This window comes from Heteronotia binoei, chromosome 21, assembly GCF_032191835.1.
Source record: "Heteronotia binoei isolate CCM8104 ecotype False Entrance Well chromosome 21, APGP_CSIRO_Hbin_v1, whole genome shotgun sequence".
In the NCBI taxonomy this organism is placed as follows: Eukaryota; Metazoa; Chordata; class Lepidosauria; order Squamata; family Gekkonidae; genus Heteronotia; species Heteronotia binoei.
Window position 1 is genome coordinate 79,441,452 of NC_083243.1, and position 21,370 is coordinate 79,462,821.

At 41.7% G+C, this 21,370-nt stretch overlaps 1 protein-coding gene and 1 long non-coding RNA gene across 3 annotated transcripts in view; one reads left to right on the top strand and one right to left on the bottom strand.

Annotated features, from left to right (window-relative positions):
• The window catches only part of LOC132590295 (uncharacterized), a 394,082-nt gene that overhangs the window by 24,832 nt on the left and 347,880 nt on the right, over positions 1-21,370 (top strand). The window lies entirely within an intron of this gene.
• On the bottom strand, positions 910-21,355 carry OIP5 (Opa interacting protein 5). 2 transcript variants are annotated; one of them, XM_060263324.1, is made up of 5 exons: positions 20,974-21,299; positions 11,048-11,114; positions 9,920-10,039; positions 6,979-7,060; positions 910-1,671 (listed from the first exon to the last, which is right to left on the bottom strand). In XM_060263324.1, exons 1-5 carry the CDS (start codon positions 21,236-21,238, stop codon positions 1,516-1,518), a joined length of 690 nt encoding a protein of 229 aa, XP_060119307.1. In that variant the 5' UTR covers positions 21,239-21,299; the 3' UTR covers positions 910-1,515. The 2 variants fall into 2 exon arrangements, with proteins under 2 accessions (XP_060119307.1, XP_060119308.1); XM_060263325.1 differs by lacking the exon at positions 9,920-10,039 and having other exon boundaries at positions 20,974-21,355.

A 21,370-nucleotide genomic window follows, 5' to 3' on the forward strand; every position in this document is an offset into this window, starting at 1 on the left:
CCTGGAAAAGTGAGAATTCCAAAACAGAGATTCTGGGCTACTTGTCTGCTGCCAGCACTGGCTGAATTTTATTACCACCCCAACTCCTATATTTATTTTATTACATTTGTATCCCACCCTCCCCCGAAGGGCTCAGGGCGACTAACAACAGTTAAAACATTTCATGCAGTTTCAATTTTACTCCCTAGGATGCAAGATGGCATTTTAGTTTTCATTGAGCACTACATATAATGATGCTGTTAGATATATCTCTTACCACTCTTAATTCAACAATCTAGCTAATAGTGACTGAGAAAGATAACTACATACAATCATGTAGGTTGCAGAGAATGAATTTCAGATGAGATGGGTCAGTTAAAGGACAATTCAGTCTCTCAGGAAGCAGAGTTTTACCTATATGGTTTAAGTGTAATAGTCAGTACATATACTGTTAATGCCAGAGAATTCTAAAAAATATACACCATTCAATGCTGAATGTCTCAAGTGCTTGGAAATGCAAATGAAGTTCCCATTCCTATACTACACTTTTTCAGCTGCATGGTAGCTCTTAACAAAGCTTACACAAGAGTTTAAAATATGCTAATTATTCAGTGCTTATTTCACATCTTAAGACTAGACACACCCATCCTTGGATACCTGTTGAAAGCAAGTTTAGGAAAACTGGCTACTTGATTCATCCTGCTTCCTAGCCATCACCTGTGTATTCTGCCTAATTTGCTTTCTGGGAAACAAAGCTTTTACACAAGCAAGCATAACGCTGCAGCCTAGTCCCGGGAATGTTAATCAAGAGAAATATCTGATATGGTCAAAGTGTCTTATTCCCAAGTGAGTATCCTGTAACTATCGTCTTGAAGAATTGCCCATGGTCATAGAGGAAGATGACTAGGAGCATATGGAAGACTAAGGATGTGATGCTAAATGAAATCTTTATTGCAGAATATACTAAACACACACAATCTTAAATGTAGACAGATTTTTACATAATGTAGAACTTCCTTCTCTGAACAGCTTAGCTTTACCCATGGAAGTCTAGCAAGCCTTTTGCTAGAAATTTACCTTTAAATAACTTTTATCATTCCCTCAAGCAAAGTAGGACAGGACACCCAGAAATAAGCTATAACTTTCTGCACATGTACAGCAACTTTAAGTATGCAGAGAAAGACTGACAGCCTTCTCTGTCTCTGCTTCCAGTGATCAACGACAGTGCAAGTCTGGTGCCCTGCTACAACAATGAGGATCCCAGCAGCAGAACAAGACAAGTTGCCCAGCAGCCAACTGTACTATATCATGGGGTTGGGGAAACAGATGTGCTCCATTCTTATACATAGGTGGTTAGGAACAATATTTTAATATTTAAATTATATGTGTGGAATAAAATCTATCACAGCGGCTCACGTTCACACAATGAATACATATATTTGCATCCTATGTAAAAGAAACATTTTGTCATTCTGAGACTTCAGCTAGTACTTCCAAAAGAAATCAGAGTAGCAGCTATGAGTTTCAAACTATCAGTCATTTGTTCAACTTTTTTTGATGCCCAGATGCTAAGGTATAAGGCCTTAGTTTGTAGCAATGCTTCTTGGCTGCAATTTTCTGCTGGCTTCGTTCTTCCAGTTTCTTATGCTGTGCTTGTATATGCGTGTGCACTAGCACTAGGTTTTCTTTTAACTAAAAAAAAAAAGTTTAAACCATTGAGGTTAGGTAATATGAAACACAGACCACCAAGCTATTTTTGTAGCAGTTAAGCAGCCTGCCTTGTAAACAGTAGCAAAACAATAGAAAAAAAAACCTGTCAGGCATTACCCCATATACCTAAGCATTCCATTTTAAAACAAAATATGCAGCCTTCAAAGACAATTTATATAGAACAAGTATTGATATGAACAGTTAACAAATAAAGGAATCCAGATATTTGTGGAAGATTTTTCAGTGCTTTATTTTCCTGTGGAAATATTTCCATTTTTAAAGATTTCTTGTTTCATAAAATTACTACCACTGAATGGCTGCAATTCCCAATATGCAAGCAGAACAGCTCTAAAGTTAGCATTTCTCAAGTGATTCTTGTGTGAGAGAAAACAAAACATTGAAGCTTACCTGATGGTTTCTTCTCTTCAGTGGGGTGAAATAATCCAAACCAGTTAGGTCACACCTCCTCTTGCTCCAGGCAGGGCTGTGCAAATTTGTGTAGACTGTTCTGCTTGCTCAGGGCGAGGCTAACCCTCCAGTCTTAGTATAAGCCAGCTCCATAACAGATTTTGCATCTGACTAGATTTTTATTTTTGTTTTTTGGCGGGATGTGGATGACTTTGCCCCATTAAAGAGAAGAAACCTTCAGGTAAGCTCCAGTGTTTCAAACTGGTTACAACCTGGGTGGGATCCTCATTTTTATTCTGTCCCACCACTATGCTCGCACCCTTCTATCAGATGAAACTTCTACAGATTTTAACTGGTCCAACCTCTAGTGTCTCACATAGGTATAAAAAGGGGAACAGATTGCAGCTCTACAGATTTCTTCCACTGGAGCTGTGAGACGCAGATAGAAAATCCTTTAGCTTAATCTGTGCCATCCTATTTAAGCAAATGCCACAGAGCTCTGTGCATGTCTAATTTGTCCTAGACTCTCTCTCTGAGATGGCATTGGACAAAAGAATGATAGTGCCAATTCTTGGTTAAAACGATAAAGGGAAAATACCTCTGGCACAAAGAAAAGATCCATTCTGAGTGCCACCAAGACATTGTGAAATGTACACAATTCCTTCCTGGCCAATAAAGCCCTTAATTCAGTAATCCTTGCAGAATTTATTTCTGCAAGAAAAAGACAACTTCTGAGAAGGAAACTTTAGATTCTGAGCATTTGAAAGGCCTAAATGGTATTTTGCTCAAGGCCTGTAACAGCAGGAAACCTATGCCTAATGGGAGGTGTCTACTGCATGGTTCCTTTGAGAGAACACCTAATTTGCCTATGAGAAGAAAAAATTACACAATCTTTTGCAGTTCAAGCAATCTCTTTTCTGTCTTGGAAAGTGGGAAAGCACAGAAGCAATGCTGGGGGATTCTATCCTGTGTCCCTTCCAGATGATGGAGAATACCACTGGTTGGTCATAGACCATCCAGATGTGGGAAAACTGCTGCAGTCGACCCTAAACCATATAGTCAGGTGACTGCACTTTTCCAGATCTCTGCTGGAATCTGGACCTGTAGCTGAAAGGAGCTCCTAGAATCTTTTTTGCTCCCCCCCCCCCCTTTTTGAGTAAATCTGAATTAGACAGAGGGTCCACCTTCCAATGCTTTAGCCATAATATCCTACTAGTCACTATACTGATGGCCTGTGCTCTGGCACAAAACTGCATGACCTCTTGGAATGTGTCTGCTGCAAAATGTGCAGCCCTTTTAATCTTTAGGATGGATCTTTTAAGCATCAAGGGGTTAGCATCTGTCTCCTGAAGGTTATCAGCCCAAGTCATTATGGGCCCTGGTGAAATTTGAGCACAGTGGGGGCTCCGATTGTCAGAGAGGCTGTTACATGGAATTCCCTAGGGTGGTAGTGGTGGTATTATTCACTGAATCCTTAAACACATTGTCCTTAGACAAAAGAGCTCCTGAATGTATGACTATGACTGGAGCATCCAGCAGAGGATCTTGAAGTCTTCCATGTTGCCTGCTGGAAAGGTTATGCCTGTAATAAAGTGTGGTTGTCTAGTACTGCTCAGACTATGTTTAGCATGTAACCAATTAGGGAACAAACAAACTGAGGACCCTTTATATGACCTCTTAAGACCTCTAGTATCTAAATTGGCTGAAGCTGATGGTCCAGGTTTTGTATCCCACTGGTAGTTAAGAGAAGGGAGTTAAGAGTAGTTAAGAGATTTAAAAAAACATCTTTTTAAATCTCCAGAAATGTTCTGGCTGGAAAGGCCTAGAAGAATTTTATGACTATTTTTCCTCCTCTTTATCAGAGCTTGTTGCCATATATACTTGGTCAAAGATTGCTCCCTCACCCCTGACCCGAGCCTGTCACAGGTGGGAAAGGGGAACATCTCTTTTGACTAGCACGCAAATGCTCCTGATGCTAGCTAGGGTCCTTAAGATGCTTATGGGTGAGATCAGCCACTGCCACTGCTTGGCCAGGTACTCCTAGCCATGGAAAGGCCAACATGATTCATGCATTTTATATGCATGGGGTTAGGGATGGCCCAAGCTGGACTGAAGGCCTGCATCCTCCAATCTGCAAAGGAAGGGCTGAAAAAATGTGGGAAAACCTGTGCAGCCGCCCTATTGGGATATTACAGACTGCCAAACCCCCTGGGAAAGGCCTCAGAGGTTGGGGGTGGGGAGGAAGGAACTGCTCTGCTTGGATTGGCCCCTTGTTTGTGTTGGAGGTCTTTATCTCACTGCCCCTATGTGTCTTGGGAGGGGGAATCTGGCCTTCACTCCAACCCTCTGAGTCTGTATGGGGCAAGCTACCCACTGCAATCTCCTCATAGATGCTTGGACCCTGGTAGAGCTCTGCTGGGATACTCCAGAGCAGTTGTGGGCCAGCTGTGGAACAATCTGAAGCCTTGGATTTGCCAGTACTGAGAGAAGCCTTGGATTTGCCAGTACTGAGAGAAGAAGACCATAGATTTATACCCTGCCCTTCTCTCTTAATCAGAGTTTCAGAGCAGCTTACAATCTCTTATCTTCTTCCCCCACAACAGACACCCTGTGAGGTGGGTGGCGCTAAGAGAGCTCTCACAGAAGCTACTCTTTCTAGGACAACTCTTGTGAGAGCTATGGCTGACCCAAGGTCATTCCAGCAGCTGCAAGAGAAGAAGTGAGGAATCAAACCTGGTTTTCGCAGATTAAAGTATGCACACTTAACCACTACACCAAACTGGCTCTCTAGCCCCATGCCAGTCTCCAGTGCCTGAAGTCTCAGGTGGGAGAAGCCAGCCACAATGGTCTCCCTCTTCTTTCTAAGACAGGCAATGAGGCCCTTCCTTGAAGCCTTTCCATCTTCCATACAGATAAGGTAAGAAGCTCCAAGAGAACAGGTCTAGGTGCAGACATGGTAGATCTCTGTCAGGCTGTTCCTGTGCAACTGTGGGCTGGCTGTGGAACTACCCGAAGCTTTGGATATGCCAGTACTGACAGCAGCTTGTGCCACTGTAGATGTATCTGCCAATGGACAGTCTCTGATGGCTGGAATCTCAGGCAGGAAAGGCTTGTCTTAATAATCACTTTTTCTTTTTTAAGGTGGGCAATGGGGCCTTTCTTCAAGGCTTTTCTGTGTTCCATACCAATAAGACAAGAGTCTTCAAGAACACAGAGTTAAGTCCAAGTGGCCTCCTGGAGCAGCAGAGCTATCTAGAGTCAGCCTTGCTCTGAACAAGCAGAACAGTCTACACAAATTTGCACAGCCCTGCCTGGAGTGAGAGGAGATATGACCTAACTAATTTGGATGATTTCTCTCATTAAAGGAGAACATGTTTTATTGATTTATTACAACCCAAATTTAGAAAACTTAGTTCTCTATTCACACAATTGATTCTGCAGGTCAAATCAAAACCAGGATTAAGTGATATAATCATCAATCTCACAGGAAACTAAAAAATAATATCAGCGATAAGAGAGTGACAGTGAAAATGAGGTGCCCCAGTGACCACTCTACACAAGTTAAATGGTTTACATGGATGAGTGGACAACCACATGCAGTTTCTACGTTAGTGACCTGAATATAACATATAAACCACACTAGTATGACTTCAATCCTAATCAAATATTGCTGCTATCAGGACACAAAAAGCATGTGGTTCTTTATATTTTTAGTAAAAAAAATTAAAGTTAAAATAAACATACTAAATCAGATCAAACCCTATTTAGGGAATCATTTTTTCAATTCAATTTTTCAAAAACAACACCACCACATTACTGGAAGAACCAATGCAGTTCCTTCCCCTAACAAAATCAGTTCTGGTTGTTGTGTGATTTATCCTTATGCATACATTCTTGCTGTGGAATTGGTCCTTGAAATGCAGGCTCTTCTGATAGCCCTTCATTACAAAAAGGTAAGAAGAAGCAGAAGGGTACTGCATAATGACAGAGACTGTCACCTATTACTGCCTCCAATGGGAGATAGGAAAGTGAAGTGCTCAGTTGTTAAAGGGTACCCTGCTACTTCAGAAGAGAAAATCTGGAAAAAGTTAATGGTATAGCTGTATGTCACTTTAATTTGCTTATACATTTAGGTGACAATTCACAAAGAATGTAACAAAAAGTCTTATAAATGAAAGAGAGCTCTTCCCACTATGCGAAGGAAAAAGGCTTAATGAAAACATTTTAACTTTTCTTCATCATTCTTTGCCAATCTGCACTGCACCCTAAGACAAAGGTAAATGTTGGATGCATTAATGTCACTTCCTTTATTTGAAATGCAAGAACAATTACTTGAAGATGAGTTTGATTGCACCCTGTCAGGAACGTGTATGTTTATTTAAAAGTATTTTTAAGTGAATATTTTGGAGAATTAAACAAAATCATGTGATTCTGACACAACCTGGATTGTACTTTAAGGACTCTGGCAATCAACATTTGCTAAAGTGTGTCTGAGATTTGATATTACATACTCATGTTTGTGTCTTTTATATTTCTACACACTCGAAGTGCTGCCTTTGGCCTAAGCTGAGACACCATAGCATGTGCCGTAAATTAAAGGGGTGGGGGGAGACTGCTACATTTTGTACACCCCATCAGCATCAGAAGCTTCTCCTGACTATTCCTTTTGGCCACAAAGGGCCAGTTAATTGTAGAGCAGCCAAAGAAGAAATCCAAGAAATTGTTATCATGGCTAAATTCAACTAGGCTCTGTGTTGCAGAAGTTACAGGGTGTTTAATGTGTTTTGAATCGTGGGTATTTCTTTGTAGGTATCTGTCTAGATCCCATCAAAACAAGGTGCAAATTCTTACATGCATACAGAAAAGAGGGGGGAGGATTACCTTTTGGACACGTTCCTTTAGGCTCACTGTAGGGAAGGTTATCTTTGATGCTTTGACTGTGGTTTTAGTTTTTAACATGTAACTGAAAAACAGAATATTCACATTTTAATTTCATCTCATCAATTGTTGTATAAATATATAAAAGATAAGGATGTAAAAATGCAAGTTTTTTAAAGCCAGTAAATTCATTAATTTATATTGAATATTTCAGATTATATATATTTTCAGACTATTTTTTTTTTCTTCTTCCTTCAGCAATGGGAAATCCTAAATGTCCAAAGCAGCAATAGATTATCTGTCTTCAGATATGTTGTTGTTGATAAAGTAGTAATTCACTAACACAGGGGTATCAAACTCATTTGTTCTGAGGACCAGATGTGATATAAATGGGACCTTGATTAGCCGGGCCATGTCAGGTTGGACTGGGCCATGTCAGGCCAGGCCATGTGTATACTTATTTAAGATTAGGTAGCAGAGATATAAATTTATAAAGGAGACAAACACAATTAAATATTTTTTTAAAAAAACCCTTAAAACATGCTTAAAATGTTAGTGCTCATTGGTCTTAAAGGTGCTTTTTTGTATTTCTCCTATGGGATCCAGGGAATGTGGCAAAGGAAGCTCTGGCTGTTTCCTTTCTTCCACAGGGGACTGGGGGGAGGAGCCTCAGCCAATGGAACGAAGAGAGACTTGACTCAGTAGCTCTGCTGTGCGACTGAGAAAGCCTGGCAAAGCAAGCTCTGCCTCCCCCCTTCCTCCCCAAGGGAGGAGCCTCAACCAATGGAGAAAATAGAGACTTTGCTCTGCTGATCCTGTGAGATTGAGCAAGCCTTGCAAAGCAAGCTGTTATGCAGAAGGAAGTGAGAGAGGGAGAAGGAAGCAAAGGACAGCCAGTTGGTTGGGGGCCTGATAGAAGCCCTCCAGGGACCTGATTTGGCCCCTGGGACACATTTGACAGCCCTGCACTAACGTTTTAATTGTCATAGATAATATCAAAAAGTAAATTAACACGATCATCTATTTAAATGACATTTTTATAGCTCAAAAGGCCTTTATATGTACCTTTTTGGTTTTAAAGAACTAGAGGTCTTCCCTGTCATATTTTTCCTCCAAGTAGCCTAAAAACATATACAAAGATCACTTGTGCCACAGAGAGTGTGTGTGTGTCTCACACTAGTTAATGGGTTGTATGCAGCACCCCACTTGGCTAAAGGTAGTATGTTTCACAGCTGCAAGGCCTGTCCCACCACTATAAGTGGCCTCTCTGCCAGTGAGATGCACCATGCAGCACTCAGAACAGGAGGACACAATCCCACCAGCATTCCCTCTAAACACAGTTAGTGTGAGCTAGCTCACAGTTATTTAGCCTCCAGCTCACACATTTTTGTCTCAGCTCAGGAAGGATGGCCCCAGAGCAAAATAATTTATGCAGTAGCCAAATTGCTCACTCACAACTTTAATGCCAGCAGCTCACAAAGCTCACAAGACTCCACAGCTTAGAGGGAGCATTGAATCTCACTAACACTTACTTCACAGCTAAGCACGTAAAGTGCTATCTTTAAGGAGACGAGAAAGCTCTGCTTTGCATTTTGATCATTGATGGCTGTTCAGTACATGTATAATCACGCATGTAGTAGATATGTGAAGTGGGAGATCCCCTAAAATGTTGGACTTTGATTGAGGTTCAAATTCTTTCTCAGCTATGAAGCTGTCTAGGTGACTGTGGGCAGCCTAGCCTACCTCCTTGGGTTGTCATGAGGATAAAGGATTAATTAATGTGTGGAGCATGCCACATATACTACCTGATTTTGGGATAAAAACATAACACATAATATAAAGAAACTCTAATGGCACTTTCTAGGGATTTATAATATCTGAAGAACCATTTTCTCCCATTCACTCCTGCCCAGGAATGAAGATCAGAGGAAGAAGCCCTCTTGGCTATCCCATCAACCAAAGAAGCTCACCTTGTGTGTACACAAAAGAGGACCTTTTCCATAGCAGCCCAATGATTATGAAACATCCTCTCTAGGGAGGTATGCCTGGCCCCTCATTTCATCCTATAGAAGGCAGCTGAAGACTGCTTCATGTTATCCATGACAACATTTGATTAGTTTTTCTGTCTACCAGCAGTTTTAATTTATTGATTTTATATTGGTGGTTTTTATGTATTTTATGGATTTGAATGTAATTCACAATGTAAGCTGCCTTTGAGTTCCCACAACAAATGTTTTAAATAAAATATTTGATATACTAGTTAACACTGTAGGAAAAAGACTGAGTCTGTAACACTTTAAAGACCAGCAACATTTTCTAGGGTATTAACTTTCATGAGTCAAAGCTCACTTGGTCAGATACAAAAGAGAACTTCATCTGCCTTTATATCCAGCTCAAAAGATGTGTTGGGGGGGGGTGTTACAAAGAAGGGCCAGTTGGAGTCAGAATGCAAAATGTAATCAGCTTGACTAGAGTGAGGAGATATCCACATAGGTCAGAAATGCAAACAAAACTAACAACAGAACACCATTGGTAGTCACATGCAGGTTACAGCTCAAACTAGCTCAGCACATCAAAAGCTTACACCCTGGAAAACTTTGTTGGTATACTACAAACTAACATAGACAAATTAATTTTAGGTGAGTAGCTATCTTCTAAACCCATTGGAAACTCAGTGAGCAGTCAGCTTCACAACATGCTTCTGCCACTGGAACACTATACTCCTAGCTTTACATTGTTTTTGGTATAACTACAATATCATTTATACATAAGGGAACCATTAGCCAGAAGAATAAGATCTGTGGTCTTTCAAAAAGTTTCCCTTTTTATAACATTTTCTTCTAGTAAATAAACATGGATAAGATGATTTGTAGAATTTTACTCAAGCTTATTGTCATGAATTTTGTGTCCTGAGCAGTACAGTGTTCATCTGGAAGGCACTAACCACACCACACAGTCCTTGAAAAGACAGAAGATGCCTCGCAGATATGCCAACGATGCTGAACACAGCAACGTGATGCCTATGTCCAGCTTACATGACCGACAGTTCAATGTGTTGTAGGTACTGGAAGAAAAAGGCAGAGTATAAAGTCAGTTAAAATTCTTTTCAATAATTTTTTTCCCCATCAGGATTTGAAACACTATATGGGCACCAATAGTAACATGTGATCCCTTAAAGGTAACAGTTCATCTACAGGGTTTTTGAGATCGTAGACTGGATCCCAGGAAAAATTTCTGCTGATAGAAAAGGGAGTGGATTTTTGCCAGTCTCTCCCCCTTGCTGCAGAACTCCTCTAAGTCCTTCCTCACACTGATCCAGGGGGGTTCCCCTTTTCTGAGGGACATTTCAGGGGGGCATTTGGGGCTTCAGTGGGAAGCCTCACAGTTCACTTACAGAAATCCTCTCATCCCCATAATTTTTTGTGAGATCAAAGCCACTAGCTACAATAATGGCATGGAGGTAATGGTACCTCCAAGTTACTCTCCAAGAGATGCTGCATTAATATAGCAATATTAAACATTGTTTGTGGGGACTCATATTTGATAGATGTCACAAAAGATCTTGTTAAATAGTAATGTAGGATCTAATCTTCATGAATTTTTCATGTTACAATTGTAACTTTACAGGTGAATTTATGAACCATTATACCTAAAGAGTATACTGAAGTAAACTAAATAGTAAAGTATAACTAAAGGTAGCCAGCTCAAGGTTGACTCAGCTTTCCATCCTTCCGACGTTGGTAAAATGAGAACCCAGCTTGCTGGGGGGGAAAGTGTAGATGACTGGAGAAAGCAATGGCAAACCACGCCATAAAAAGTCTGTCGTGAAAATGTCATGATGCAACATCACCCCAGAGTGGGAAACAACTGGTGCTTGCACAGGGGACTACCTTTAACTTTTATACCTAAAGAAGAATCAGGACTACTTCTAACGGAATTAGTCACAATGACAGATCAACTGACATTCTATCATTTCTCTGTTCTTCCATGTATCCTGCTCTTCCCTTCATGGCCAGTGAAGGTGAAAAGTGTCAGTGCTGATAAACAGCTATTCCCCCACACAAATGCCTACCATCCCATGAAGTCTCCTTCAATGCAGACCATCACAGAATCTTCCACAATAACATCATTTGTGACCTCTGAAAGGACAAGGAAACCTGAAAGTTAACAAGGTTTTGTTTATTTATCCCTTTTGTCAGTGTATTTATCTTGCAAAGTAATACTCAGTGGCTTGGGAGCTACGTGTGGCTTTTCAACCCGCCTCTTGTGGTTCTTCAAGGCACTGTTCCCCAATATGACATCTGCCCCATGTTTCAGGAAAGTAGGCAAGGTCCTTGCCTAGTGGGGCTTATGGCTGACAGGTGATTCCCACATTAAAACAACCATTGCCAGAAGAACAGGTAAGATGCAAGCCCGCCCCAGGTGTAGGCTTCATGTCAGGGATGGAAGCAAATATGGCTCATTATATTGAAGGTAATTGCAAATGTGGCATTCTGCAAGCTGCCAAGTGAATACCACTGATCTAGCACTATCATTTTCTGGTATAGACAGAGGAAAAATGCCAAGGTAGCTGCTGAAACCACTTAAAATACTTCCAGACTTCATTCAAAACCAATTTCCAGCATTCATTTACAGGTAAGCAGTACCAATGATAGAATTGCTGCAGCATGCACTTTCTTTTTGTTTCATTTTATCCTGCCAAGAAACACAGGGTGATATGCATGGCATAGGACAGGGATGTCAAATGTCTGGCCCATGGGCCTGAACCATTCCCAAGAGGACTTCTATGTGACCCTTCATGGTCTGCTTCCTTCTCCCCCTCTCCTACTTCTGTGGTCACCATTTTTGTTTTTCTCTGTGTGCTTGAGGCAGCCAAGCAAAGCAGCCTCTCTCCACTCTTCCCCAAGGAAGGGGAAAGACTGCTACAAGATAAACACATAGTCCTCAATCTGTGTCATGCTGTATTTACATGTTCTTGACCAGAACACTAAGCAACTTATGTAAAATGCCCAGCCATTTCATGTTTTCAGGGCACAGAACATTAACCATGAGAATTAACCATTATGGCAATAAATCAGAAGTAGGTTTGCAACTTATAGATGCACATCTGGACAATACCTGAACAGCATACTCATTGCTACAGCACATTGTCTCCAGATTTTGGTGCAATAATTCAGAGCAAGTAGTGTCAGTTATCAGAGACTGTTTCATAAACAAAGTACTGCAAGAGTGCTAATGTTTGAAGCATGTTTTATTTTATGGTTTTTTTAAAATCCTTAATTGTGTTTGTCCCCTTTATAAAGTTTACATCTCTGCCACCTGACATTACATTTTATGATACATATGGCCCAGCCAAACAAGGTCTCATTTATGTCAGATCCGGCTTCATAACAAATAAGTTTGACACTCCTGGCTTAGGAAAACTGAAATAATCAGAAACATCTATTGCCAAAACTTAATGAATAAAACTAGGATCTCAAAACAACTGTACTTGGAGTAGGGGTGGAAGTTTGTATGGCAGGGTGGGTAAGAACAGAAGATACATGTGGGGGGAATAGCGGAACCGAAGCAAAAGAGGATATGGGATTTTTCTTTCTTTACAACTCTATCACTTGCATCTAATTATTTCTATTCAAATACCACTATGGCACCATAATCACAGACTGAACTGAAAGTTGAATAGATAGTAAGGTTATTTCATAATCTTTCCATCTTGCTGATCCTCTCAACCCCAAGATGATCACGTCAGTGCTTTGCTTAGCAACAGCCGCATCAAAGTCTTCTGAAGAGGCTACCATGCAAATGGTAAAAATCAGCACCTGCCCATAACTAAGCATTCTCTTATGACTCCCACTCTGTGGAATGGCTTGCCTGAGGATAATTAGAATACATTTCACAAAATGCAAAAAATATAATTGTTTATAAGAGCATTTTTATAAATGGGCACTAGGAACTGGCTGGAAAACTGAGCTAAATGGCTGGGAAATGGCTGGAAAACTGGGCTAAAACGAATAAAATGAATTTTAACAGGGATAAATGTAAAGTTCTGTATTTAGGTAGGAAAAATCCAATGCATGGTTATAGAATGGGGGAGACTTGTCTTAGCATTAGTATGTGCAAAAAGGATCTAGGGGTCTTAGTGAATCATACGCTGAACATGAGTCAACAGTGTGATGCGGTGGCTAAAAAGGCAAATGCAATTTTGGGCTGTATCAACAGAAGTATAGTGTCCAGATCACGTGATGTGATCTCTGCTCTGGGAAGACCTCACCTGGAGTATTGTGTTCAGTTTTGGGCACCACATTTTAAGAAGGATATAGACAAGCTGGAATGGGTCCAGAAGATGGTGAGGGGTCTGGAGACCAAGTCCTATGAGGAAAGGCTGAAGCAGCTGGGGATGTTTAGTCTGGAGAGGAGACGGCTGAGAGGTGATATGATCACCATCTTCAAGTACTTGAAGGGCTGTCCTATGGAGGATGGTGTGGAATTGTTTTCTGTGGCCCCAGAAGGTAGGACCAGAACCAGTGGGTTGAAATTAAATCAAGAGTTTCCGGCTCAACATTAGGAAGAACTTCCTGACAGAGCGATTCCTCAGTGGAATAGGCTTTCTCAGGAGGTGGTGGGCTCTCCTTCCTTGGAGGTTTTTAAACAGAGGCTAGATGGCCATCTGACAGCAATGAAGATCCTGTGAATTTAGGGGGAGGTGTTTGTGAGTTTCCTGCATTGTGCAGGGGGTTGGACTAGATGACCCTAGAGGTTCCTTCCAACTGTATGATTCTATGAACCATGTTGGTGTTAAATACTGTAACTCTGCATGCAAGATGATCTGGGAGGGAAAGGGTTAAGATAATTCTCTCACTCAAGTACACTTGACAGTTGATCCCACTCTCATCAGTCAGATCCTGTACCTCTTTGTTGCTTGCTTTCTGTGTCATCTTATATAGGACATTTATTCTTCTATGTTATCTGGGCTTTGAGCTGTAGCAAATTAATCTGTTAATCTGTTCACAATAAATTAAATATACCTACATGACTATGTCATGTAAGATGTGCTTCTATTTTTGTAAGACATTTTTTTCTCTTGTTACCACTGTCAGACTATCTTTGTAATTTGTTTGAATGGCATTTTCCCCTTAACTGAGAAATGTGGACTGGGGATTCAGCACAAAGCCTCTGTGCTTCCAAGTCAAATGATTTATTTTATATTTAACCCAATAGATCATAGGTCCAGAGTCTATCAGAAGCTTAGATTAACCTTAATGTTTAAAAAGAACGTAAAGTCTTTGGTTAGCAGATCCCCGTTTATTTTTTGATCTTTAAAAATTCTCCATTGTTTTTCTCCAAGCTGCTGTAATAGCTGAATCAAGCAGATATTTGGAGATAAACTACAGAAGCTGGCTTAAAAGATTTCATATACTCCTTGAAGCAAAAGAAGCTGCTGGAATCCTAGAGGAAGAAAAACCAACAGAGAAAGGCAAGGACTTGGACTCCTGGATAATCAAAAATGGAATTGCCAAGAATGTTATTATGGGATCACTGGATGACAGTGAGACTATTTAAAAAAAAAGCAAAATAAATGCTTAAGAGCCTAGAAGAGTCTTTGGGGTTAACTAGTATTAAATCACAAGGAGTATGGATAAGAAACTTTACAAAACAAGATTACATATCAGAAAAAATTGTTCTGTCTGAATGTGTTCTGAGGCATGTGTTCAAAAATCTAGCAATCTGTGACCTTACATATGAACGTATGAAGCTGCCTTATACTGAATCAGACCCTTTGTCCATCAGTCAGTATTGCCTTTGTCCATCAGTCAGAATGGCAGCAGCTCTCCAGGGTCTCAAGCTGAGGTTTTTCACACCTATTTGCCTAGACTCTTTTTAAGTTGGAGATGCTGGAGATTGAACCTGGAACCTTCTGCTTATCAAGCAGATGCTCTACCACTGAGCCACCAACCCTCCCTAAAAATAATTGTGTTTGTCATATGAACATATGAAGCTGCCTTATACTGAATCCGACCCTCGTGGTCCATCAAAGTCAGTATTTGTCTACTCAGATTGGCAGCGGCTCTCCAGGGTCTCAAGCTGAGGTTTTTCATGCCTATTTGGCTGGATCCTTTATAGTTAGAGATGCTGGGAAATGAACCTGGGACCTTCTGCTTACCAAGCAGATGCTCTCACTGAGTCATCATCCCTCCCCTCCCTCCAGTTAAGACCTTAATCTAACTGATGAACAAAAGGCAAATTTTATGCTTGGGATTTTGGGGGGGGGGGGGGGGGGGGAGATTTTTTTTGCATTTGTGAGTGTGCAAAGTCAAAGCCAAAAGATGCAAAATCTTTTAATCAAGCATGAAAAGAACTGCAGGAGGAATACTCAAAACAGATTATTTTAAAGTTGAATCACAAACAGTCCAAGTTACATTTCTTGAAAGAACTTGAAAGAGCAAGCCCTACCCAGTGTTTTACTAATTGACCAGAAAAGCCTTATTTATGATGATACTGAATCAGAAACAAGACAGTAAGTGGTTAATAGACAGTGGAGCATCTAGTTACAGCACACACTCCAAGGATTCACCATTACTAATGTGAATGCATATAGATTCAAGGCATGGATACTGACACTTTATAGTGTGGCACACCTCACAAAAAAAAAATCCTAATTTTTGTGAAAGATATCCTGTACAGACTTGAATCTGCATTAGACAACTATGACATATGTTTTGAAATTAAGAAATATACCATTAGCAAAGATAATGTTGTATATGCACAAGGTAACCAAAAGGGAAAAGGGTACACCTGGAGCATGAAAGGAAAGATGAAGAGAGCCTGGAACTGTGGCACAGATGTCTAGGACACTGTAGTAATCCTAGACCAGGGGTGGCCAAACCTGCTTAATGTAAGAGCCACACAGAAAAAATGTAAGACGTTTGAGAGCTGCAAGATGTGAAAATCAGATGTTTGAGAACTGGAGAGGGACGGTGGCTCAGTGGTAGAGCATCTGCTTGGGAAGCAGAAGGTCCCAGGTTCAATCCCTGGCATCTCCAAAAAAAGGGTCCAGGCAAATAGGTGTGAAAAACCTCAGCTTGAGACCCTGGAGAGCCGCTGCCAGTCTGAGAAGACAATACTGACTTTGATGGACCAAGGGTCTGATTCAGTATAAGGCAGCTTCATATGTTCATATATGTTCATATGTTGAAAGAAAGGAAGGGAGGAAATTTAACTTTAAATGCATTCTCCAAGCTGCTGGTTTACTTGGCTTGGAGAAGTGATTCAAAGAGGCTTTAAATGTCTTCTCCAAGCTGACCAATGGGGCGGTGGGGGCTTCGAGAGCCACAAAATATATGTGAAAGAGCTACATGTAGCTTCTGAGCCACAGTTTAGCCACCCTTGTCCTAGCCCTTCAAAACAAGAACCTCACCAAAGGCATTAAAGTAAAGTCATGTGATATCAATGATATAAGCAAATGTTTGTTATATAGAAGCAAACAGGAGTTATATAGACCCTCATTTTCACATAAAACCAAGAAACATTTCATTTTCATTTTATTTAGTTTATATCCCGCCCTTCCCACCAAAGCGGCTCAATACTACCAAGCCATTATTATTACTTCCTAGTGACATTCTTCGACCAGTACATGTAACATCAAATGATGGGAATAGCTATTCCTCAAGAGATGTGTTGCTATGGTTTCTAACAAGTTTGGAAGAAAGCCACAAATGCTACAGATGGATAATGGAGGTGAGTTTATATCACATCGCACACAAACCTTGGTAGAGGAAGGTATCATGCACATGAAGTCAGTGAGCTTTACACCTGAGCAGAATGGCACTGCTGAAAGGAAACAGATCTCTACTGGAGATGAACAAATGCATGCTCAAGGATGCAGGTCTACCCAATAAATGAAGCAATCTTGACTGCAAACTATCTGCAGGACACAGATTTAGGTGGGTAGCCAAGTTGATCTAAAGCAATGGAACAAATTTTGAATCCAGTGGCACCTTTAAGATCATTAAAGTTTAATTCTGGGTACAGTGTTACATATAGGTGTGGAAGGTTAGTTAGAGTCAAGCGTACAGTACATCTAAGACTGAACAGCATGGTCATGATCAAATGATGTAAATGCACATGAGAACCCAAATGAGAGAAAACAGCAAGTTGTCCTGTATTCATATAAAACCACCATCTATCCAGCTCAGAATAGTCTGCTCTGAAGATATTGAAAGAAGATATTGGATTTATATCCCACCCTATACTCTGAATCTCAGAGCGGTCACAACCTCCTTTACCTTCCCCCCCCCCCACAACAGACACCCTGTGAGGTAGGTGGGGCTGAGAGAGTTCTTACAGTAGCTGTCCTTTCAAGGAAAACTCCTATGAAAGCTATATTAGAAGTAGGAAACCAGCCAGGGAGGCAGTGGGGCCCTTGGATGACCATGGGGTAAAAGGATTATTGAAGGAGGATAGGGAAATGGCTGAGAAGCTGAATGCATTTTTTGCCTCTGTCTTCACTGTGGAAGATGAGAACTTTTTGCCCACCCCAGAACCACTAATTTTGGAAGGGGTGTAGAAACACCTGAGTCAGATTGAGGTGACAAAGAGGAGGTCCTACAACTGATAGACAAATTACAAAGTTGAACTTGTGGATCTTCTAACAAAAATCTGTAATCTTTCATTGAAATCTGCCTCCGTTCCTGAGGACTGGAAGGTAGCAAATGTCACTCCCACCTTTAAAAAGGGTTCCAGAGGAGATCCGGGAAATTGCAGGTCTGTCAGTCTGACTTCAATACCAGGAAAGTTGGTAGAAACCATTATCAAGGACAGAATGAGTAGGCACATTGATGAACACGGGTTATTGAGGAAGACTAAGAATGGGTTCTGTAAGGGAAGACCTTGCCTCACTAACCTGTTACATTTCTTTGAGGAGGTGAACAAACATGTGGACAAAGGAGACCCAATAGATGTTGTTTACCTTGACTTCCAGAAAGCTTTTGATAAAGTTCCTCATCAAAGGCTCCTTAGAAAGCTTGAGTCATGGAGTAAAAGGACAGGTCCTCTTGTGGATCAAAAACTGGCTGAGTAATAGGAAGCAGAGAGTGAGTATAAATGGGCAGTCTTCGCAGTGGAGGACGGTAAGCAGTGGGGTGCCGCAGGGCTCAGTACTGGGTCCCATGCTCTTTAACTTGTTCATAAATGATTTAGAGTTGGAGTGAGCAGTGAAGTGGCCAAGTTTGCGGATGACACTAAATTGTTCAGAGTGGTGAGAACCAGAGAGGATTGTGAGAAACTCCAAAGGGATCTGTTGAGGCTGGGTGAGTGGGCGTCAACGTGGCAGATGCGGTTCAATGTGGCCAAGTGCAAAGTAATGCAATTTGGGGCCAAGAATCCCAGCTACAAATACAAGTTGATGGGATGTGAACTGGCAGAGACTGACCAAGAGAGAGATCTTGGGGTCGTGGTAGATAACTCACTGAAAATGTCAAGACAGTGTGCGTTTGCAATAAAAAAGGCCAACGCCATGCTGGGAATTATTAGGAAGGGAATTCAAAACAAATCAGCCAGTATCGTAATGCCCCTGTATAAATCGATGGTGCGGTCTCATTTGGAGTACTGTGTGCAGTTCTGGTCACCGCACCTCAAAAAAGGATATTATAGCATTGGAGAAAGTCCAGAAAAGGGCAACTAGAATGATTAAAGGGCTGGAACACTTTCCCTATGAAGAAAGGTTGAAATGCTTGGGACTCTTTAGCTTGGAGAAACGTCGACTGCAGGGTGACATGATAGAGGTTTACAAGATAATGCATGGGATGGAGAAAGTAGAGAAAGAAGTACTTTTCTCCCTTTCTCACAATACAAGAACTCGTGGGCATTCGATGAAATTGCTGAGCAGACAGGTTAAAACGGATAAAAGGAAGTACTTCTTCACCCAAAGGGTGATTAACATGTGGAATTCACTGCCACAGGAGGTGGTGGCGGCCACAAGTATAGCCACCTTCAAGAGGGGTTTAGATAAAAATATGGAGCAGAGGTCCATCAGTGGCTATTAGCCACAGTCTGTATATATAAATATAAATATATATATATATATATTTGGCCACTGTGTGACACAGAGTGTTGGACTGGATGGGCCATTGGCCTGATCCAACATGGCTTCTCTTATGTTCTTATGGCTGACTCAAGGCCATTCCAGCAGGTGCAAGTGGAGGAGTGGGGAATCAAACCCGGTTCTCCCAGATAAGAGTCTGCGCACTAAACCACTACACTAAACTGGCTCTCCAAACTGAGAGCAGCTGAAAATGCTGGGACTACATTAGAGATTTTCTTCAGGCAAAGTCTTCAATTCCATCAACAAATAGTTCTTTTTGTTGAAATGACAGATGGCTCAGGTAGATACTAGAACTAGTCTTTTTTATGAATGGAAGAACTGTGGACTCACAAACTGCTGGGCTTAGCAAATATTCAAAGGCTTGGAGATGGAGGAGTTTGAGGGGAATATCCTGCAAGTGTCCCTACAAGGGAAGAGAGGTGGAATACATGCCCTGGTTATTTACTGAGAGGCAGGGATAGTGCAGAGGTGGCCAAACTTGCTTAATGCAAGAGCCACATAGAATAAATGCCAGATGTCTGAGAGCCACAAGACATGAACGTCAGATGTCTGAAAGCTGCAAGATGTGAACATCAGATGTTTGAGAGCTGCACAACAGGAAGGAAGAGAGGGAGGGGGAGAGGAAAGCAAATAGATGGGGCGGGAGAGGTAGAAAGAAAGCAACTTTAAATGCATTTTCCAAGCTGCCAGCTGGCTTGGCTTGAACAAACTGGCTGACGGGGCAGTGGGGGCTTAAAGAGTCACATAATATCTGTGAAAGCCAGTTTGGCCACCCTTGAAATAGTGCTTAGCTTCTTTCTATCCTCTTCACCCTGATTTCCTTAAATGTTTCTTTGACAGGGGCCTACCAGACTCCTTGGGCCCCTCCTGGTACTAATGTACAGAAGTGTCCTTATTCTCATATGTGAAATGATGGGGAAATCACAATTGTGTTCCTCCACTTCTTTCTCCTCCTTCATTCTCTGTACTCTACATGTCATAGCCACCCCTGATCCTTGCAGTCACTTTTTGTCCTTTCACCTGCATGGGCTACAGTAGAGAAATTAAAGGTCGCTCCCAACTTGTCTAGTTTCCTGAAGAACACCCCCCCCCCCCCGCAAAAAAAAAACCCTAGTAATCTTTAACAAAGTAAAACTACTGTCATATGGAATTCCTTTCTCTTTGCTAGGAAGAGTGGGGAGGGGGGAGGTTTCTGGCACAATTCCTTAATAACTGGATTTTTTAAAAAATCTCTGCAATAGGTTCAGGGGCTGGTTTTGAGCTAATCAATTATCTTTTAATGTCAGTGTTCCTCACTCGTAAGCTATTACTATTATCTTTAGGCAGGGGTTTTTTGGTAGAAAAAGCCCAGCCGGAACTAATTTGCATATTAGGACACACCCCTCACATCACCATTGTTTCAGAGGGCTTTTTGTAGAAAAGGCCCAGCAGGAACTCATTTGCATATTAGGCCACGCCCCTAACGCGAAAGCAGCCGGAACTGCATTCCTGTTTGATCCTGCTAAAAAAAATCCTGTCTTTAGCTCCACCTCGGTACAGATCAGGTCTACCCAACAACCTGCGAGGCAGATTAGGAGAATTTACGCTTGTACGAGCCTTTTAAACTTGGCTTGCTCAGTGGGATGTTTTGACGGCCGAATCTGCTTTGTTGTTGGGTAGACCTGATCTGTACCGAGGTGGAGCTAAAGACAGGATTTTTTTGAGCAGGAACAAAACAGGAACGCAAAAGCGTAAGGCCACCACTTTGGCACCACTGACTTCACCGGATGTTTTGAAGACCTCTACGGGCTGATGAAGCAGGCTGTGGAATAGTAAAGCTCATGTTTTCAGTACATGGAAATTCAATCACCCTAATAAGAGATTGCGCTCCGTGCCGATCAAAAGCCTGGCCAACTCACTGAAACAAGCGATAAGATTCTCTTCCTGGGCGCAGAGAGAGAGGGAGTCTCCCAGGACAGTTCGGCAGCGCTGACACTGGAACATCATACATTCCTCCAGCCGGTGACTCCGATCTTTTAGGACGCTGCTGGCGTTATCAAGCGCCTTCCTTCTCTCCTGTTCTTGGTGCCAATTCCTCGTCGCGGGTCTCGGCCTCTCCACCATAATTGCACCCCCGACTCGGGGTTCCTGAAAGTATCGCTGCAGCTGCCGGCGCACCGCCATCTTGTATCTGCCAGAATTTCAAACCTAACTTCCCGCCTCCTGTCGTGCCTCTTGGAGCCTCTCTAGTTGGAGGAATCCGAGGATCTTCCGTTTGATTGGACAATCATCCTTACCGTAATACCGTCCGACCGA